Source organism: Clytia hemisphaerica, unplaced genomic scaffold, assembly GCF_902728285.1.
Source record: "Clytia hemisphaerica strain Z4C2 unplaced genomic scaffold, Clytia hemisphaerica genome assembly, whole genome shotgun sequence".
Classification (NCBI taxonomy): domain Eukaryota; kingdom Metazoa; phylum Cnidaria; class Hydrozoa; order Leptothecata; family Clytiidae; genus Clytia; species Clytia hemisphaerica.
Genome location: NW_027103770.1, coordinates 1874467 through 1894864, shown reverse-complemented (window position 1 = coordinate 1894864; position 20398 = coordinate 1874467). Strand labels below are relative to the sequence as shown.

At 37.0% G+C, this 20398-nt stretch overlaps 2 protein-coding genes across 2 annotated transcripts; one reads left to right on the top strand and one right to left on the bottom strand.

Annotated features, from left to right (window-relative positions):
- Positions 1–4674: 4674 nt before the first annotated feature.
- On the bottom strand, positions 4675–5538 carry LOC136805927 (F-box only protein 36-like). The gene has a single exon (XM_067062501.1). It carries the CDS (start codon positions 5435–5437, stop codon positions 4841–4843), a length of 597 nt encoding a protein of 198 aa, XP_066918602.1. The 5' UTR covers positions 5438–5538; the 3' UTR covers positions 4675–4840.
- Positions 5539–5971: 433 nt separating this feature from the next.
- LOC136805925 (upstream stimulatory factor 2-like) lies at positions 5972–20310 on the top strand. The gene is made up of 6 exons (XM_067062500.1): positions 5972–6294; positions 17174–17341; positions 17994–18149; positions 18413–18512; positions 19070–19128; positions 19379–20310. Exons 1-6 carry the CDS (start codon positions 6150–6152, stop codon positions 19705–19707), a joined length of 957 nt encoding a protein of 318 aa, XP_066918601.1. The 5' UTR covers positions 5972–6149; the 3' UTR covers positions 19708–20310.
- The last annotated feature ends 88 nt before the right edge of the window (positions 20311–20398 follow it).

Here is a 20398-nt window from a genome sequence, read left to right as displayed (position 1 = left end):
CTGGCACAAAACGTTGTTTGAACGTTCATATAACGTTATGGATGTTAGATGAACGTTGGAACAACGTTGTGTGCCAGTTGGGCAAGGGTTCGAAAGGGATACTTAGTTTTTTTCCTTGTGGAGTAAGTAGTTGGTGGGTTCTTCAAAAATTGTTTTTTTATCCATAGTGAATGGTCAAATATTGTTTTTTGATTTTGACAGTCCTAGTTTCAAAGTCATTTATGAAATTTTTTAAATATTGTCATCGGTGTGAGGTGTTTTTATTTCTCTTTTTTTGGGTTTTATCGTGGGGGTGCTTCATCAGGTTGTGCATGTTAGTAGATTTGGGTGTCGGTGTTAGAAGTTGTTGGTTTTGTTTTTGATCTTGCCTATGGTCAACTCCAGATGAGTCCAAGAAGTCCAGAGAGTTTCCCTCCCTGCTGTAGTTGACCTTCTGTCCTTCCGTCATATTGACATTGTGGATGTCAGGCTTATGCTTTAGGTTTTGTTGTGCTGCGTGTTCTGTTCCCTCCCCATGTATTTATTGTTTAAACGTATTTCTAACTATTGTCTTATTGTTTTAAATAGTCTGTAAATAATATCTTTTCATCCATTTTGTTCACATCAAAGCTTCAAGTACATTCGACTTTAGCTTTTTAGCACATTTTTCAACATGCATCGAAAAGTTTTTTCTCGCAAATTGATCAGTTAAACCATTCTATAGAGTGTGATTATTATTTGCTATATTTTTAGTGATTTTATTTGACTAGGAGTATCTATTTATATTCATAAAATTTCGCGTCCAGGACGTGATCATTTTTCAGAGTATTTGCTAAATTTAAATCATGCGTGTTTTGTTGAAGATTTCTCAACTTAAAATGAACCTGAAAAAAAACTGGTTTATTCTTTGGGTTCTCGCACTAGTAATACGTTCTTCCATTTCTATTTTGATCTAAATTGTTCGTTATGTTAACAATTTTTGCGAAAACTTAGTTACGAGTTTTATATGTCTATTGTGAGAATAAGTTCTGTGAAAATCGGAATTAACGGTTATGCAAAGACCTTTATTTGTGGGCACGGTAAAATCAACCAATAATTCTTTAAATAACATGTTTTTCGTTTTTTCTTAGATAAAATATATTACTTAAATAACAAATAATAAAAAAGACACACACTTTGGTTGAATTGAATATGCATTTGATTGCTTCACGGTAATGGTGACGGAATGCGATTAGCTTATCTATTTTCAACAAAAGGACAGAATGCTCAAAGCGGTAATGGTATGAGTTTTTATTATTTTATGAAACACTTTAGTTCGTCCTTTGACTTCCTCTAGTATGCTAGACTAGATAGATGTCGGCTTTCATCTTGCCAAAAGTGAATGTTTCCCGATCAGGTATAGCCTGGGAATCCAAGCTCAGTAAAATCTGAAATTCAGAGCTATGTGTACCTAGAAGTTTATAAACCCAGGGTCGACAAATCTTAAGCTGCGCGCAATCATTGTTGCGACTTAGTGCGCATGCGTTGCATTCAAATTTTTGAATGCAAATCAAGTTAGGTAAACCAGGCGGTGAACACATCAACATCAAAATCAAAAAAAGGTTCACTGGCTGGATATCCAGGCTAGATCAGGTATTGAGTAAGGTTCAGTTTCTCAGAGAAATCAAGGCTGAAAACACCGTAAAATTCTAATAAATTGAGCAATACACCGTTTAGGAGTCTCAGCATTTCACGGTACTCCATTGCAGAGGCCCGGTAAAAATGGTAGGTAAAAATGCACACTTTAGTACTGTGAAAGGTTAGAGGAATGTAAACATTGTGAATTTTTGTCTCTCTTTTAAAGAGATTGATTTAGATATTTGAACATGATATCAATGATAATTTTATAAGTCTCTCCTGAAAATTTCACAAAAATTCATCAAGAGGAAAAGAAGTTATGATTAAAAGGAGTTCTTTACCTACCGTTTTTCTGCTATGTTTCCTTATGAGAACCAGATGTTTACCTCCCGTTTTTTTACGGAGGAGAGTGAATTTTCCGTGATCGCTAAAATCAAAACAATGGAAAATTGGATTGACGCGTGCGCAGTCGACACTCCTAAACGGTGTATTATTTAAATTTCCTTTTAAATTCTGACAGGTTTTTTTGTCGTATACATGAACCCGAATTTTAGCATCGACGCATTCAGTTTTACAAAAATAAAAAACTTAATAGTTAAAATTTTTTGGGAAAAAGTATTCATCGGTAAAAAAAATTTGCCGGCAAAAGGTTTTCATCGGTAAAAAATTTCGTCACCGTATGATTATGTCGTCACTTTTTACTGATGAATTTTCTACGAGTCTGGAGCTAGGCGCTCATATTATTATGTTACGTGAATTTTCCGGGAAGGAGAGGTAAATCTAAAATATCCGGGGGGTAATTTGGTAGGTAAATGTGAGTTGTCCGGGGTAGGGTAAATCCGAATTGTCCGGGGGTAAATGTGAGTTTGTCCAAGGGGTAAAGGCGAGTTGTCCGGGGGGTAAATGTGAGTTTGTCCAGGGGGTAAAGGCGAGTTGTCCGGGGGGGGGGTATTAGGTCAATGTGAGTTTGTCCGGGGGGTAAAGGCGAATTGTCCAGGGGGTAAATGTGAGTTGCTCAGGAAGGGGTCAGTAATTCCTTGTCCGTCAGTAATTGTACATAAAACTCAAAAATTGTTGGAAAAGCGACATAGGGATCTTTAGGGGGTGGAGGATATTTTGTCCAGGGGGGTAAACGCCTTTGTCCGGGGTATACAAATTTACTTAAGTCCATAGGGTAAAACGTGTTGTCCGGGGGGTCATCTTGCTGTGTCCGGGGGGTAAAAAGTTGTTGTCCGGGGGGTAAAAAAGCCATGTCCGGGGGGTATATTTTGCAATTGTCCGGGGGGTCGAGCTTCAAAAATGATATATCCTCCACCCCCCATGTACGAACTTTTTCTGGAAGAGCCCAATGCATCATGAACATAAACATTTTATTAAAGTATCAAAATTTTACTATAATAATAGCTGTCAGATTTATTATTTGATTTTTATGTATAGAACCTTTAATTCAGAAAGGTGGTGGAACAAATATCTTAGATAAACTATAACTGTTTGTTTTGCATTATTCCCGTTTAAATGATATTGCAGCTCTCAAATTTTAGAAGTATACTTTGATATTGAATGCAGTCTGTCTAGGGAAAAAACGGAACAGAATACATTTAAATAAATTCTCACGGTGTACATACTGTTTTTTCATTAGAACATTTTCATTTGTGCTGAGCCTGGATGTGCTTATCTTTTGAGTCTAAAATGTTCTTATTGACGTTCTTGAATTAATTTACTCTGAATACACTTCTCGAGATGCATAAATTTATTGTTGTCCTCGTTTTCAAACAGATTTAATTTTTGGATCTTTCATTGCAATTTCTAAATTTAAATAAGAGTGAGTAGATGTGTTCGACTTGATGGTCAATTATTACAACCCAATGTGATTCTCTATATATACACTCTTCTCGAGATACATAAATTTATTGTTGTCCTCGTTTTCAAACAGATTTCATTGCTATGAAATTATACATTTAAACCAATTTAAATTCCCAAAAGCCAAACATTAACTCTAAAACAAAAGTACTTGAAATTCAAAATGTCTAATGTGGTGTAAACAACACAATTATCATTTAGTAGGGGGAAATTTGTAAAATCGCTCGACTTTTTTAGTCAAAGCACTTGTTATACATTTTTGGAAAGCTAAGGGGTAGGGGAATCAAAATAACTTAGGTGCCAATTTTTTTTCGGACACTTTAGTGTGATTTTCGGACAAATACGACGGTTTCAGGCAAAAATCATTGGGTGAAAAATTAATTAAAATTTTTGCTTGAGAAAACGGAGACCTGTTGTATATTTTTGGGAAGCTCTCAAAGAATTAAGATTAGTGATATATTGCGAGTATTGGTGATTTCAGTACCTAACTTGAGATATTGAGCTTCCGAAAGCGCCAAAACTGGACAAAACAGCTGTTTCTGGCTGAAGAACACTGAAAAACACTGTTTTTAAGGATTAATATCTCGAGTTAGGTAAGATAATACACGATGCTATTTATGGTCAATTTAGACCAAAATGTGGCGAAAAGTGGAACTTGCGCATGAAATATCTCGAGTTAGGTAAGGAAATCGGCTATAACCGTTTAAAAGTCTTCTATATAGTTTTACGAGAGCTTTTTCGAATGGTATGCTTGATAATGTCTGAAAATGAGTTTGAAATTTTTTGGGTTTTGCCTGGGAAAAAAAGAAATGTCCCAAAAAATGGATGTTCCACCAGTGGGACAGCCTGTATTTTTATAACACGACCACACTATTATAAACTGTGTGGTGCAGTTTCTTATGTTGCTGAATTTTGAACTGTTTCGATGAGGTCGAAATTTTTTTCTAAAGTCTACTCTTATTTGAGACACCGTCTAACCAAAAGAAATAAGGAAGATTTTGCATTCATTTATCCAATTCTTCTAATCTCACTGACATATGAAACCTTCAAATTTCATAAAGAATGACAATTAACCAATTAATGATACTGTAGATCAAGTAAAGAATTCGAAAGGAAAGAAATTTCCCAGAAATTATTACAACTGAATAAGAAAAAGATTAAATTTGATGATGTTATATTTTCTTTCAAACTTTGAAAATAAAAATAGAATATAATGAATGAGTTCTTTACTTTCATATTTACAAATATTTTTACACAAACCATTATTAACTTTTCAAAACTGTATACCAATTTACATTGTATGTTTATTATTTATGATCATGCCATCTTTGTGTTTGAAGATTAGACTCTATATATAATGAAGTTTTGTTAAATAAGTCCGATTTTATAAAACTGTTAAGACCCTCTCGTCAGGGACTGCACTTGATTTTATTTTTCCACTACTTTTTCTCATACGTGATGCTTTCTTTTGAAGTTGAAGTTTGTCAGTGAAAAATGTCTTTTTCCAACCAATTTTATTACCCAGTTGTTTGATATCTTCATTCATGTTGCTGCAGTGATTAATATAAATGTTTCTCCATAGTTCATTACTTTGACAAACAATACGAAAATGACGGCAAACTTGAGATAGTGACATGACGTCGCTGAGTTCAAGACCACTAAAAATCTTGATCAATATGTTATCTTTCATTCTGTAAAGCCAATCTTTATGAACGATGCACTGGACATAAATAAGCACTTGCTCTCCTAAAATTCTTTTGATATCGTTAGGTACTACAGTGTCATAGAAGAAGTCTTCGTAACTTTGCTTGTTTTGAGAAGGTGGTATCCCCATTTGCTCTTTCCTCAAAGATACTCTCCATGTTCTCCAAATCACATTTCCCTCAGTGACAATAAGTTGGTGGAAATCTTTTGAAGGAGAAGGTGCTTGTCCCGTCCTTTCAAATATTATAGTCTCTCTACCTTTTATCATGGAAGGCATTTTTCAGCAGTTTCTTTGTGTTTGATATTTGCATCCACTGCTCGCTCCAATCAACCAAACCTTGTCTACACAAAACAAGACGTGATTTCTCACATGAAAAGACGCGAAAAAGACTAATCAATCAATCGCGCGATCAAAAGCTACCATTTTGGATTTCGAATGAAATCAAAACAAAATTCCGTGACGTAGGTAACATCTCACATAATGCCCTGTCTACATGTAGGAGTGAATTCTTTTTTATAAACCTGAGTGCTAAAAAGGTTTGAGAGGTTTTGAAAATCGTTTTCTATTTATCTTATTTGACAGAAAATGCAAAAATTGATAAAGTTTAAATTAAAAAATAAATAGATACGTTTTTAAGGAATATGAGGGACAATGTATACCAACCTTTAGGAAAGGTTTTTCTTTTGTTCGAGGATTACTTATCCTTGGTTTAACTTCCTAACTTGAAGTCCAACAATTCCCCAACTTGTAGCAATGAGGTGTGGTTGTCCTCTATCACGGGCATCGACAAGAAAAATTTTCTTTCAAGCTGACGCCTCTCAAATTTGGCTGGAGGAAGACGAGCAAAATCTGATAATGGTCATGTGATTGACTTTCTATCACGAGGTACATACCAACTTCGAATCAAAATAATCCATCCATCCCATGTGATGTAAACTGAGGTAATTCTCAAGAAAAGTGGGAATTCTTTAAAATTTGAACATCGCGAATGACAACCTTATTTGAGGAAGCTGACAACACCGACCCTCCGTCACCCTCTGAACTCCTGGATGCCCCCTCTATCAAGTCAGAGTTGGTTGGCCAAAGAAAGGCATCTAATGGTGCCAGTCAGTCAGATGATGGGATAAATTCAGGTATATTATTTTACTAGACGCTTGTTAAGATGATTACTACTTGCAACAAAATGACACATTGTTTCCAAAAAATGACTGTTAAAACTGTTGTCTTTTGATTCATTTACTCTAGTAACTATAAATTTTGGGGCATATTATCCCTCTAGGTGCCGTGGTATAGTGGTAGTCGACCTTGGCTTCTGTGCAGGGGCCAGGGTTCGATTCCCACTCACGGCAGTTCACTTGGCAAGTGAACATTCCTTCGCCCGGGTCAACCCATGCCATGTGAGGGGAATTGGGTAGTCAGTTCAAGGTGCTGACGGGACGCTCATTAGTAAGCGTCTATAGTTGCGAAAATAGGCCTCTAAAGCCTCCTGCAGCTCAACCAAATAGAAATACATCTAAAGTTCTGACGCCCTTTTTTAGAGCTTATAAAATGATAGAAAGGTCTCTAGAAGATAAATGCTTTTTCAATCATGATTCCAAATTTGATATCTTTTCTGTCTCCAAAAAAGGATAGTGTTGCTTTTCAATCAGTAGTACAGTACTGTCCAGACGTTACTAATACACCTTTCCCGTAATTCTTAAAACTTATGCTCGCGCATTATGATGCTCTCCACCGTTAGGGCTCTGGAGATAAACAAACCCGTTTTTGCCTGCGTTTCCGGGTTAGAGAAAGTTGGTTTTTTGAGCTTTTCTTAAGTTCTGTCGAACAAAATCCCCTCAAATTTTAGTATGTTCAATCTATTCATAATATTATACCACCCTGAAATTTTTTTGCTAAAAGAAGATCGCTATCAAAAGTTAGAAGCTGAAAATCCATTTTCCCTAACCCCTCGCAGGCAAAAACGCGTTCGTCTACCTCCCAAACAATTTTATACACAGCTGTGCAGAGCTGTGAAGTGCACATTTTCCCGGGCCATTTCTGAGAAGTCTGAAGTTTAAAATCAATAGCTAATCAATAATCAATCGATTGATTAAATATCCATTAAAAATGATAAGGTCAGGGTTAGAGCTTGAAACAAGCTTTTTTTTAATCTTCTCTTTATATGTTTTAGTCTGTGGTTTGTACAATATAAATGGCAGACAGAAACTGTATAGTGTCATAGTTACCAAGTATCCCACATCCTGCGGGACACGTACGCCAAGCGACCTTTTGTCCCGCTTTACGCCTGCATCCTTTCTATGTCCCGTATTTTCAAAAATTCATTAGAATTATGCTGAAAGTCAGGCTAAATACAACCAATAACATGTGAAAAATGATTGATTAATGATAAAAAAAGTAAAATATTATATATATATGTTTTTGCAATTTCCCATCAATTCAATGTTGAAAATTTTCTTAGCCCCAGCTCAATTTTGCCATCGCTTCGCTCGCATCTGGTCCCGCATTAGAAATTTTGAAACTTGGTAAATATGTAGTGTGCATTATTTAAAGAAAAATCCTCAATTGAATTTATGCCAAATTTTATGACTTGTATACTTAATAATATCTCAACTACTGTAGTTCCAAAATTACGATGTTTTTTTTAAAGTTTTGCCTGGAAAGGCTTATGATGACGTCATCTCAAAACTTTCAACCACCATACCTTTTGATATGAAGATTTTTAAAGCATGCTTTATACCTCGATTTTAATCAGCATTTCATGCTCTTTTCGCTGGAACCATCAGATTTTGAATTTTTTCCAGGTGGCAAAATTTGGTATTACTCAACTGTTTAAAATTAAGTTTTAGACCTTCTATGTTCTAAGAATCATCTGTGCCAAATTGCATGCTTTTATCACCTTCTGAAGTATTCTTACCTTTTTATGTGCTACCAGACCTCACTAAGTTAATATTTTCTCTTCTTCATAATTAATTTTATAACGTAGTCGTCTAAGAAAACAGCTATTTTTTTTTAGAATTCTCCTTACAATCTGTAGAAAGGTGATTGAAGGAAACAAATTAGTTTCAATGATGGCTAAGGCCACATCTAAATATATTGTTTGTAATACATTAGATCTAAATGAAAAGAAAGAAGAATATAAACTAATCTGAACATCTCCCCTTCCCAGAGAGGTCATGGTCACTGTAGATAGTGTTCGGTTTCTTTTTATATATACAGTTCAACGTTTCTTTATATACAGTTTAATGGCTCTTTCCCCTATTGGCGGGGAGCAAGTGGTTGTTGTTCCAAGAGGCCAGGCGTGTTATGAGATGCTAATCGTTGTAGGATATTTGATGACGCTCTGGTAACTATTGCTTGTGTTGGCTGTGCTGGCTGAGGCTGAGCGGGCATATGAACTTTTGGATGAGGAATAGTTGGAGGAGTGGTCTCTAGTGGTGAGGCTGGAAGCAGATTAGTGGGTGTGGGTAGTGCTGTTGGTGATACAAATGTTGCTAGTCGAAGGAAGCGACGATTTTGCAGTGTCACCCTCCCTGAGCCATTGGTTCTGACTCTGTATTGTCTGTTAGGGAGTGTTTCTACAATCATCCCAGAGCAAATCCATCGGCGTTGATGCTTCGTACTACGGTTTTGGATGACGACAGTGATTCCAACGGATAGGGACGGTAATGTTTTGGCGTGTCTGTTGTACTTCTCACTGATGACATGGTTTCGTTTGGAGAATGCTTCTTCCCGTTGTCTTGCGTCTATCACCCATGATGAGTGAAGCTGATAGTGGGATGGGTGTGTGGGTATTTGGTCACGCAGCTGGCGGTGAAATAGGATTTGGGCAGGACTGAGCTTGAGATCTGGTAGAGGAGTATTTCTGTATTGTAAGATTGCTTGAGAAACCTTGTTGTTGTCGATTGTGCCATTTGGTGATGCGTTATCGAGTAGAATTCTTTTTGCAGCTTTCACCCCTATTTCTGCTCTGCCATTAGACTGGGGGTACTCTGCTGATGATAGACGGTGTTTGACTCCCCAATCTGATAAGAATTGTTGGAACTTGTTTGCAGTTAACTGAGGTCCTCCATCTGAACTGAATTCTTCTGGAACGCCGTAGTTAGTGAAGAGGGTGCGACAAGTGGATATCAGGGCGGCACTGGTGGCTTCATTGGGTCCGAAATGATACAGGCAGTTCCAGCCGCTATATTTATCAATGATCGTCAGATAGTGGTGACTTGCAATAATGAAATAATCACCGGTGATCATTTGGAATTGATATTGCGGTGGAGGGCTTTGGATGATCGGTTCCTTGGGCTGACTGGGTGAGTGACTGATACAAGTTTTACAGCAATCACGGATTCGGTGGATATCTTTGTTGATTCCCGGCCAATAGATACAATTGTTGACTCGAGCCTGCATACCTGTGCAGCCTTGATGGGCGGAATGAAGGGCTTGAAGGATCTGATGACGGAGGTTCTTGGGTATGACGAGGCGTTTGTCTAGCGTTATGAGACCATTCCAATGCGATAGACGATTTCTAACTTCCCAGAATGGTCGTAGATTGTTTGGCACATATTGATGGCGGAAATGGCATTGACTTCTGAATCGATGTCTGGATTACGATCATCTTCTGTCAAGGTAGCAGTAGTTGTCGTTTGACGCAACACTCTCATGGTCTCCTTGAATGAGTCGATGGAAGCTACGCTGGCAGGGTTCCTGGACATGGCATCAGGTCCACCTGGGTCCACCCATCAATTTTCCAGGGCAATACTGGATGTTGAATCTGAATCTGAGGGAATGGCTCTTTAGCTTTTGAATGCGAGGATTCTTTACTGAGCTGAGGTCCCGATTGTTGAAAATACCCAGCAATGGTTCATGGTCTGTTGTGATGATCAGGTTGTTGCAGCCGAGGACGAACATCTTGGCGTGATCAAGTGACCAGGCAACGGCAAGTGCTTCTCCTTCTGTTGGGCTGTATCGGCTCTCGGAGTCAGATGTGAATGTTGAGCCTGCATAGATGAGCTTTCATCCGTCTGGACAGCATACAGGTGCATTCTTTGTATCACATTTACAATGCTGTTGTAGTAGTAAATACTGTAGCAGGGCAGGACCGCTAGGGATGTTTGTAACACGTGATTGTTGTGATATGGAATATTGAAGTGTGAAGTGTGAAGTGTTCAAACTGAAATGAATACAAAGAAAATAATTTAGAAAAATTGACAATTTGACTAAATAAATGAAAACTAGGAATGATGATGCTAATTAGTGAAAATGACTAATTAGTGAAAAAATGACTAATTAATGAAAATGGCTAATTAGTGAAAAATTACTAATTAGTGAAAAAAATGTCTAATTAATGAAAAAATGACTAATAATCAAACAAAAAATGCACGAAACGTGAACAAGGTAGAACCACAGCTGTGACCGCCAAGAAGCCTGAGCACGAACGTGCGAATGAGAATGCGGGCGAAACGAGTGCACAGCTGAGAAGACCATGAAACCAGGGCACGAACGTGCAATGCAAATGAAAAATGAAGGCCAGAAAATGAACTGAACTGAGCCAAAATGAAAACAAGGCAAGGCCAATGAAAAGGAAAAGGACTAAACGAGCCAGAGAGCCTGAGCATGAACGTGCGTGAGTGCAAAGAAAGTCCAATGAAAAGAAGAAAGTAAATGAAAATCTAAGTTTTGAATAAATATTTTTGTAAATTTTCTGAATTTATAAATGTCAAATAACTAGAATAAATGCTTACCAGATTGCCCAAGTGTAGTCACTGTGTAAAAACTGCCATGAAAAATGTACTTGAATGTGAATTGAAATCAAAGTAAAACGATATCAAATGTCAAACTCAAAAACATGTCTCAACACCATACGTCCTATCTCTCTAAAAGCTCTCGTGTAACTGAAGTGAGAGTGACAAAACAGAAAATGTGACTATGGGTGAAAAGAGTCTCAAGGGACGATGACGTAATGAAATAATTGTATTTTATTAATGATATACTAATGACTTTGGAAGTCATTTGAGAGTCCTTTAACAAATACCCTTATCCATCCTTGCTCCAATCAGTTTGTAAACAAGTTGTGTGCTTATAGTCGAACGAACGAATACCTTCACTAACAGTTGCGATTAACAATTGCTTTGATTCAATAAAAAGTTTGTTCAAAGTCTCATCCCAATAAAATTTCGATTTGTGCTTCACAAGTTCCCTGAATGGAAGCATTACTGGACCAATAGAGTAGGCCCAAGCGACTTGGTTGACTAACCCAAACCATGAGCGAGCGTCAGTAATGTTTTTAGGTGTGGGAAAGTTTTTAATTGCGTTCAGTTTTGACTCAGAGGGTGCAATTCCATTTGGTGTGATTCTAAGTCCGGCAAAATCAACTGTGTCTTGACAAAATTGAAACTTTTCAGCATTGAGGACGATTCCTTTCTCCCCACAAAGTTGAGGGTAATCCCATGCATGGTAGAAGGATTCCGTGATTGACATGTCGTATAACAGAGTATCATCCACACATTTCACCTTTTGTTGTACATCTTTAATAATATCATCATAACGACTGGTGTAGGCATCACCAGATGTTATAAAACCCTGGGGCATACGAAGATATCTGTATCGTCCCCATTCAGTTATAAAAGTCGTGAGATGTTGGCTCTCTTCATCAATTGGTACAGAATGATATCCGTCAACTGCATCCAAGACAGTCTTCTTGGTATTGGGAGGTACTTGACATGCGAGTTGGAACGGGGAGGGACAATGGTGAGTTTCGCGTTAACACTGTATGTTGAGTTGTTGGAGGTCAACTGTCCGACTAATATCGCCGTTTTTCTTTCTGGCTGTGACCATGGTGGTGCACCACTCGACTGGTGTTCCGATCGGTACAGGTGCTATAATGCCTCTCTTGACGTTGTTGTCCAGACTCTTCTTGACTGCTTCCTTAAGGTGGAAGGGCACTGGGATGGGGTTATGACAAACATGCGGCTTCGCATTAGGTTGAATATGGATGTGGGCAGGTTTTGTATCCATGGACGGAAATGGTCTGTCTCTGTTGAACGTAGTTTTGGAAAATTGTTCTAATAGGTAATGTTTGAGTTTTGGAACATTTTCCTCTGTAGGTTCAAATGGTAATTTTTCTGAACGTTTAGGTAGATTACTTGGAAAGGGTGTCAACGGAGGAAACGGTTGCTGATATGGGATATGGAAATGTCTCTGGTAGAATGTTCAATTCTGTACACCCTGCCTTTACGGCTGGCGTAAATTCTGTCAACTTTTTCACAAATGTATAGCGGTTGAGTAGTAGTGTGATTGTCTATTGTGAAAGTCATTGGTAGCCAGCCAGAACAATGTAATGTGGATCCGCCAACGGCTCGAACTAGTTTATTACATGGGGTTAACGATTGTTTGTTTAGTTTGTTATTCATAGAATTATATTTCACTGGTCTATCGACCTCTACGAAATAATTTTAGATTTATAAATTGTCTAATTCTTCATCTGTCGTCCAGTCGTCAGAAGATATGGACAGAAGAGAAGACGTTGTTTTGGTCTTTGTCCTAGGTTTTCGAACTAGGCGAAGGTTTGTTCTAGGGCTTCCTCTTACATGCCAAACGAAATCGTCATTTTTTGAATTCATTTTTTTCGCCTTTTGGCACATATCTTTAAAAATTTTTCTTTCGTTGATGGTGAAGTCGTCTGTGATGCTAAAGCCACCAATTTCATTGAATCGTTTCAGCTTATGCAGATTTTGCATTATCCGTTCTTTTTCCTCTATACTTTTTAAGATCAACTTGATTGGACGCCAATGTAGCCCTTTTCGGTTTTGTCCAATGCGATGATGGTGGGACGGTTTGATATCTTGAACGCCAATGTTACCTAGTATACCTTCAATATCTATTTTGTCTTGTTCCTGTTGTTCCTCTTTGTTGTCTACCTCTAATTCCACCATTCCATGTATAATAATATTTCGTTTTCTTGATTCGATGTCTCTTTCTTCATTCTTGTTTCTTGTTGGTGTTCTCTCACTGCTGATTTGAAATTATCCTTGTGTTTCTTAGTTATTTCAGCGTATGTTTTTTCTGATGTTTTCTCTATGTAATTCGTCGTTTGCTTTATTTCTTCTTTTATAATCTGCTTGGTTTTTATTTCAAAGTCAGCCATCTTATTGGTTAAGATGTTTTCGATATCGTTCTTAAGGCTGCGGTTCTTGGCTAGCTGGTTTTTGAGCTTTTTAATGACGTCATCCTTCTTCTCAATCTCCCTCTGCATCATATGATACGAGTTCTCACCTATTTTACTCATTAGAGATCGTGTTATCCGCACGCAATTCTGACATAGATATTGTTCATTATAAGTGTTGGCAAAAATTTGCAGCTGATAAAGCGGTAATTGTGTGCACTCGTAGTGTACCATGCGGTGGCATTTTCGGCATTTTAGACAGTTTTGGTCATCATCATCTGAGCAGGAGGTGGGAGTGCATGTTTGGTTTTGTTTAGCTTCTTCAAATAGTTGTTTTTCTTGCTTTTTGTCGGTTTTTTCGTTCATGTTATTGATTTTTTTTCTCATGTTTCTGAGTTTGAGTTTATTCAAATGTTGGGGTCCAGCTAAACAAATGCTAGCTCCACTATCAGGAAAAATTTTCATTGGCGTTGGTGTCGGTTTGGTCGTATTGGAGGTTGGCATAAGTTTTGCATTTATTTCAGTGATCTCTGCAGTTGGGCGGAACGCTTTGCTTTTTTCGTCATAGGTGACATGGGCCAATAGTGCTTCGGCTGTTTCTGATTTTGGTTTCCGACACATTTGAAAAATGATTTGATAATTTGCAATTGTGGCATGTCTTCCCCCATGCTGGACACTTGGATGACCGATCTTTTGATCCGTGGGTAAGGCTGCCACAACCGGAACACGGAGCTCGTCTGGTTGGAAGCTTTTGGCGTTGATATTGCAATGTTCGGACCGCCATTGCAGCAAATGTGAACTTATAAGAAAGAAAAAGGAAAGAAAGAAACGAGAAGAAAATTAATTCCCGCTTTGAGGTTATTATCGAAACAAAAGGATCAGCCAAAATTTCTATCCACACGTCAGCAATCTACTTTTTATAAATAGAAAAACTATATTGTAAGGAAGATTCTAAAAAAAAGGCTGTTTTCTTAGACAACTACGTTATATGTAATTTAAATTTTTTTTTTTTAAATGTACATACATATGTATGTATTCAGGGATTGAAAATATTTTTAAATGATTCCAAATTATTGATTGTTTGTTCAATCATTCCCTGGTTTTATAAGGATGTAAGGGCTTAATAAGGTTCATACCATATTTTTAAGCTGTACACGTCTTCTTTTTTTTAAGAAACTAGTTTTACCAAGCAGCCTCAATGTTTCTTAAGAAATCGGCCTTTTGAGCCTTAAATGTTTCTTACATGTTTCTAACTTTTTGACATAAATTAGCCTTGATTGGAAGGTTCTTATAAAAAACCGAGTTAAAAAATGTTATTTTCTCATTCTCAGCCTCAGCATGTTTCTTAGATGTTTCTTAGTTTTTAGGCATTCTGAGCCTCATGTTTCTTAAAAGTGTGTTTCTTAAAAAAAAAAGACGTGTAAACTGTCTTGTGAAAGATAAGAACAGAATTCAAACTGAAATCGAGGCTCTATGAAAGTTTCTAGCTCTCTATTAGTTGATTTTCACTAGATCTGCAAGACTCCTCGTTGATTTGTTATTCTAAAAAAGCCTATAACCAATGTACCAGGGTTGCCCACCCTCCTATTAGCAAAATTTGTGCAGAAGTAGCGAGTTCACCTTAAACAAAACCTGTACGTTGTTGTTCTTTTAATTAGCCATAATATTTCAATTAAAATCATGTCCCTTAATAAATGTATATAACGTATACCTCTTTCAAGACTTAAACGCCTAATTACAGTAAGTTGGTCTAATGGTCAACATGTAATCCTGTCATTCATCTTGAGAGATGAGAATAATAAGAAGGACAGAATCACTGATTGATACTATATTTTTGCATGTTTTTTTCAATCAGCAATTCTGACCTTCCTTTTACTTTATTATTCCTACCTCCAAAGAAAGGTGACAGAATTAAATGGGGGATGTCGACATTGGACCAACTAAGGGTATGAAACTACTGAAATTATAGAATTTAAAGGTATAATTAATTACATGGTTATCACTTAGCAAAATTGATCTGAATGTGCAGTAAAAGTGTAAATACATCCATATTATCATTTCAGTTTATCAGTTGAATTTTTTATGCCTATGACTACATATGCCTATGACTAGCTTACTTTGAATTTATCATAGAAAAAGATACAGTTAAAAAACGTGTCAATAGACTGTCTTTGTTTATAATCCTTGTATGTGTGTTATAGGACAATGCAAATTGTTTCTGAATAAGGTAGGGAATCAGCTGATTTTAAGAGATTTCAGAGGGGAGGGGTAACCCTGCGTAGGTAGGGATAACATTTTTCAGGTAGTAGTGTTTGAGCAGGGGGGGGCACGCAGTTACTACAAGACATGATGTGAAGTAAGTGCTTTTTTAACACTTTTTTTCAGGACCACCACCCTTTGCAGTTACTACACCTTGGTAGTAACTGTTTTCAGAAAAGATTTCCAGGTACCACCCCTGTTTTTGAGTGATATCATCAAAAACATGCTCGAAATTACCCTAAATTGCGATTATTTTTCAACCTAAAGCCATTTTTGTGCTAGATTTTCTTTTAATTTACTTGGTTAACAGCTGTTGAGAACATTTTGATGATAATTAGGGAAAGCGTAATTTCAAAGTTGGGTCTGAGAAAAATTTCAAATTTTTTTTCTTCCATTTATAACAAAAATATTTTTTTAACAAAGAATTTTTTCACAAAAAAATTCATTTTTTGTGAAAAGTTTTGAAAGTTCTTTAAAAAGAATTAAAATATAAGCACTTACTACACCAAAAGTGCTAATTTTAGTGTTTGGCACCACCCCCAAGCAGCAGTTACTACACTGTGTAGTAACTGTTTTCATAACTTCTGAATACAGTACCACCACAGTAGTAAGTGTCATACTGTCTTGTAGTAACTGCGTGCCCCCCCCTGGTTTGAGGGGTTTTGAAAATTATGTCAAAACTGAAGGTTGGCAATAAAGGATACATGGCTCGCACCCCCCCCCCCCCCCCGCCTGGGCGGGGGGAGCTACACCTAAAATTTGCCATATAAGAGATGGGAGCTGCTTGTTTTTCCTGACAGGCGGGGGGAGCTCCATCTTGGGGGGAGCTCCATCTTGGGGGGGGGACCTGCATTAGTTTATGTAACTTTGGGGGCTAAATAACACTGAATATTTTTCTTCACTGTTGGTTTTTAATTTCTCTAAACCTTTATGTTTTCATGCAAAGTGTGAACCCTTTAAGTGCCAATGTCGTATATATCAGACATGGGTTATGTAGGAGGGCGAAGTCAAATTTGGCCCTGAGAAACTTGATTCTGTCCTCCAGCGAATTAGTTTGAAGTTTTACCAGTCGGCACTTCTCTGTCATTCAGTCAGGTCCGCGCCTAAATCGGGCGGGGTCGAAGGCGCCTAAAAGAAAGAGGAGACTCTAAGCTATCCAACGGACTATAAACGAGCTTCTAACTCCTTCTAGATCTGGAGATATAAGCCTTTAAAGTTTGAACTAGCGATTTTCTTTAAAAAACTTAGCAAAAAAAATAACCGTGGCACTTTTAAAGGGTTAAAATGCAAAAATGAATACATTCTATTGCATTCTCTAAAAGTGCACACACATGTAAATAGAGCTTTGCGAATGCCATAAAATTTTTCCCCTTTACTGGGACCTAAAATTTTATCAGGCTGGGGGGACCTCATGGTGGACCTAAATTTGGCGGGGGGACCTAGAACCCCAGTCGGAGCCATGGGATACAGTATCCAGAAATAAAGTACAAGTTAAGAATATTGGGATTAATGCATTTTAAGAACACACAAAGTTTCATTTCAAGAAGATCTATATTATGTTAGATTGATTATTAATTTTCTTTTAATTATTTTTTCAGGAGGCTCACCAGCGGGGGCCAGTCAAGAAGGCACTACTAGTGATTCCTTTACCACCTTTGTTGGAGACGGGAACTCAATATCAAATAATGTGCGAGTGGTACATGTACAAGCTGTCGATGACAACCCAAATCCCAATAGCAGTGGCTCTGTGAATAGTTCTAATTCAGGTGAGTCGAGTCAAATTATATGACGAGTATACTAGACATGTGCTAATTTTGAGTTAGAAATTGTAATTTTTGGTCGAACTCGTTGGAATTAGATTGGGTTTCATGGTCAAGCAAAAAGAAAATCAAAAATGAGTCTTTCCAACGAGATTTTAAACCAAAAAGTCGAAAAATGCAAAAATTTGACAAAAATCCACTTTTTTAAGATTTTGACCGTTTTTTCACCATTTTTGGTCAACGAGTCATCCAAGAACCTCCAAAATTGGCCGACCTTACTTGATTCTGTCCTCTAGCGAATTAATTTGAAGTTTTACTACTGGACACCTTTCTATCATTCAGGCAGGTCCGCGCAGCGGGCGACGCCAAATGCGCCTAAAAGAAAGAAGAGACTCTAAGCTATCCAACGAACTATAAACGAGCTTCTAACTCCTTCTAGATCCGGAGATATAAGCCTTTAAAGTTTGAACTAGCAATTTTCTTTAAAAAACTTAGAAAAAAATGACCGTGGTACTTAAAGGGTTAATGACATTAGGACTTATTTTTCCTCAAAAAATATTACGGACTGCACGTCACTTCCAAAAATTGAAGCAAAAAATAAGATTCATCATATTATCATTGCTTCATTGTAATTACTTCTATCTTTTCCATATTCTAGGTGGACTTTATGCAGTAGGAGGTGGTGGACAAATTCAACAAGTGATATCACCTGGTGACTCTGCCATTGGTTCAGTGGGAGTTGACAGTGCATCACAAGATGGGGCTCGTTACACTTATTACCCTGCTGTCCAAACCAATGAAAATAATCAAGGAGGTAGTGTTTAGTTTATTATTTTTTATCATTTGCAAAATTATGCTCCCTCAATTCAAATAAACAAAGTTTACTGCATTTGTCACTTTGAAACTTCCCCTGCTACCCCTAAACTACATTATCTTTTCTTTGAAAAAAAATATCTAGATTCATTTTTTGTAGTTTCAATGTTTTTTTTTAGAGAGTGATCATTGGTCACCGAATCACCTGATTGTCCAGTTGATTTCGTTTATTCTCATGCTCTCTTATTTGATGTTTTTTTTCAGGGCAATTCTACGTTATGATGTCACCACAAGAAGTAATTCCAGTCACTGGAGGGAACAGTGCACCAAGAATTATTGCTCCTCGTGCTCAGACACTTTCAACGTAATTTATATATTTTCTTTATTATCGTTTATTATGACCAATCAGTTTTGTCATTGTTAGTTTTGGTTCAATTGCCCTTGCTTCAGTAAGTAAGTCTGCGACCGCAGACGGAGGCAACTCGAAGGCTCTTATTTCAAAGGTAGGGGACTCTTTCTCCCTGGATTGCTTCACTTACCCTTGATCCTTCTCTTAGCATCAAGCAGAGAGGCATCAAGTACCGTTTTGAGAATCTTTGGTATGACCCAGCTTGGGGTTGAACCCACAACCTTGCAAACTGTAGCCGGATGCTCTACCACTGCACTAAAGTTGCTAAGTCCCTTTTATAATGTTTTAATTCCGTAATACATTAAAATGAGCCTAGCCAGCACATGGCATGGGGGGGGGGCTACAACCAAAATTTTCCTAAAAAAGGCTGGGGGCTGGATTTTTTTTAATTTCAAGGGGCATGGCTATGCTGAGTGACTCAGAGCATAGCTCAATCATGAGCCCCATCATAAAGTAGATAATGTTTTTTTTCTCAATATAATCAACTGATATATCCTTCTTTGGAATTTTAGGAAATCTGAATCTAGTCGCTCCACAAGAGATGAAAGACGGCGAGCCACACACAATGAAGGTAATCTTATATTTCCCTTCACCAGTGAGCCAAAATTAACGTTCCTTTTTTGCCAGCAATAAAAATAGTAATATGATTACATATATAGATTTTTTCTAAGAATTCACCTGTGCATTAAGTGAAACCCCTCCCTTACTGAGGTATATATTTTGGCTTACTATTTTGATTTAACTAGGCTAGTTAGTAGGTTCGAGAAATAACATTCGAGACTTAAAAAAATTATTTTTCATAACTTTTTATTTCATTTTAGTTGAGAGACGTCGACGTGATAAGATTAATACTTGGATAATGAAGATTGCTGCAGTTGTACCTGATTGTCAGATGGACCAATCAAAACAAGGCACCAGCAAAGGTGGTGTCCTGTCTAAGGCATTGGACCACATCGTCAAATTACGCCAAGAAAATGATAGGATGCGTGAAAATATGAAAGAACAGGAACGTGTACTGGTTGAAAATCAAGTCTTGAGACAGCAAGTTGAGAAACTGAGGCAAGAGAACTCTATACTTCAAGCTAATTTGAATTTGCACATGAGGCAAGGAGAACAGATGGAGGATGATGGGAAATTGGACGAGGATTGATGAAGTAAATGTACGAAAAATGTTTTGTTATAATTTTGCAGGAAAATAAAGCCTTTCATTTTTGTATTTATTTGTATTAGTGATGATTGGTACGTATTTTTGACAATAAATCAATTAATACAGTTTTCAATTAGTTTTTTATGGAATGGTCCATTATCCTGATATCTATTCAAAGTGTTGGGTATCTATGGCTAATTTGTTTGCCTATAAGATGTTTCTGTATAGAAGGGGCAACTGTTGAGGAATTTGTCGAGTCAGAAGAAATTTGTTTTATATAAGCAACTTATATTATAGCACTTTGAATAGATGCCTTGTTTTTTTTCATTTTTAAATACAACCAGTCACTTTTTTTGTATATACCTTTAGAATATTATCACTTTGCTTTAGGGAATGTATATTTTATTTTTTAATATTATTCTTACAACTTAGACATTTTTTTTTTAGAAATTTTTGTTTCTACTGTTTTGAAGTAGCCGAGAAAATGTAATGATGTAAGAATGACGTTTTTTATTTGACCAAAAAATGCGTTACTGTTTGTTTCATTTGAAAATTTTCAAAATATTGAATATTCTGAATCGAACCTGATTTTGAACCTTTTAACGATCCAATTCGAAATTTATTTTAGATTGTTATGTGGGGTTGTACCTTAATTTTTTTGTTATAGGGCATGACAGCTTGTCAGTGAATTTTG

Excerpts from the sequence above, each read along its gene's own strand:
- LOC136805927 (XM_067062501.1), bottom strand. The coding sequence starts at position 5,437 with ATGCCTTCCATGATAAAAGGTAGAGAGACTATAATATTTGAAAGGACG.
- LOC136805925 (XM_067062500.1), top strand. The coding sequence starts at position 6,150 with ATGACAACCTTATTTGAGGAAGCTGACAACACCGACCCTCCGTCACCC. Across the intron at positions 6,295-17,173 it reads AGATGATGGGATAAATTCAG|GAGGCTCACCAGCGGGGGCC; the intron begins GTATATTATTTT and ends TTATTTTTTCAG. Across the intron at positions 17,342-17,993 it reads TGTGAATAGTTCTAATTCAG|GTGGACTTTATGCAGTAGGA; the intron begins GTGAGTCGAGTC and ends TCCATATTCTAG.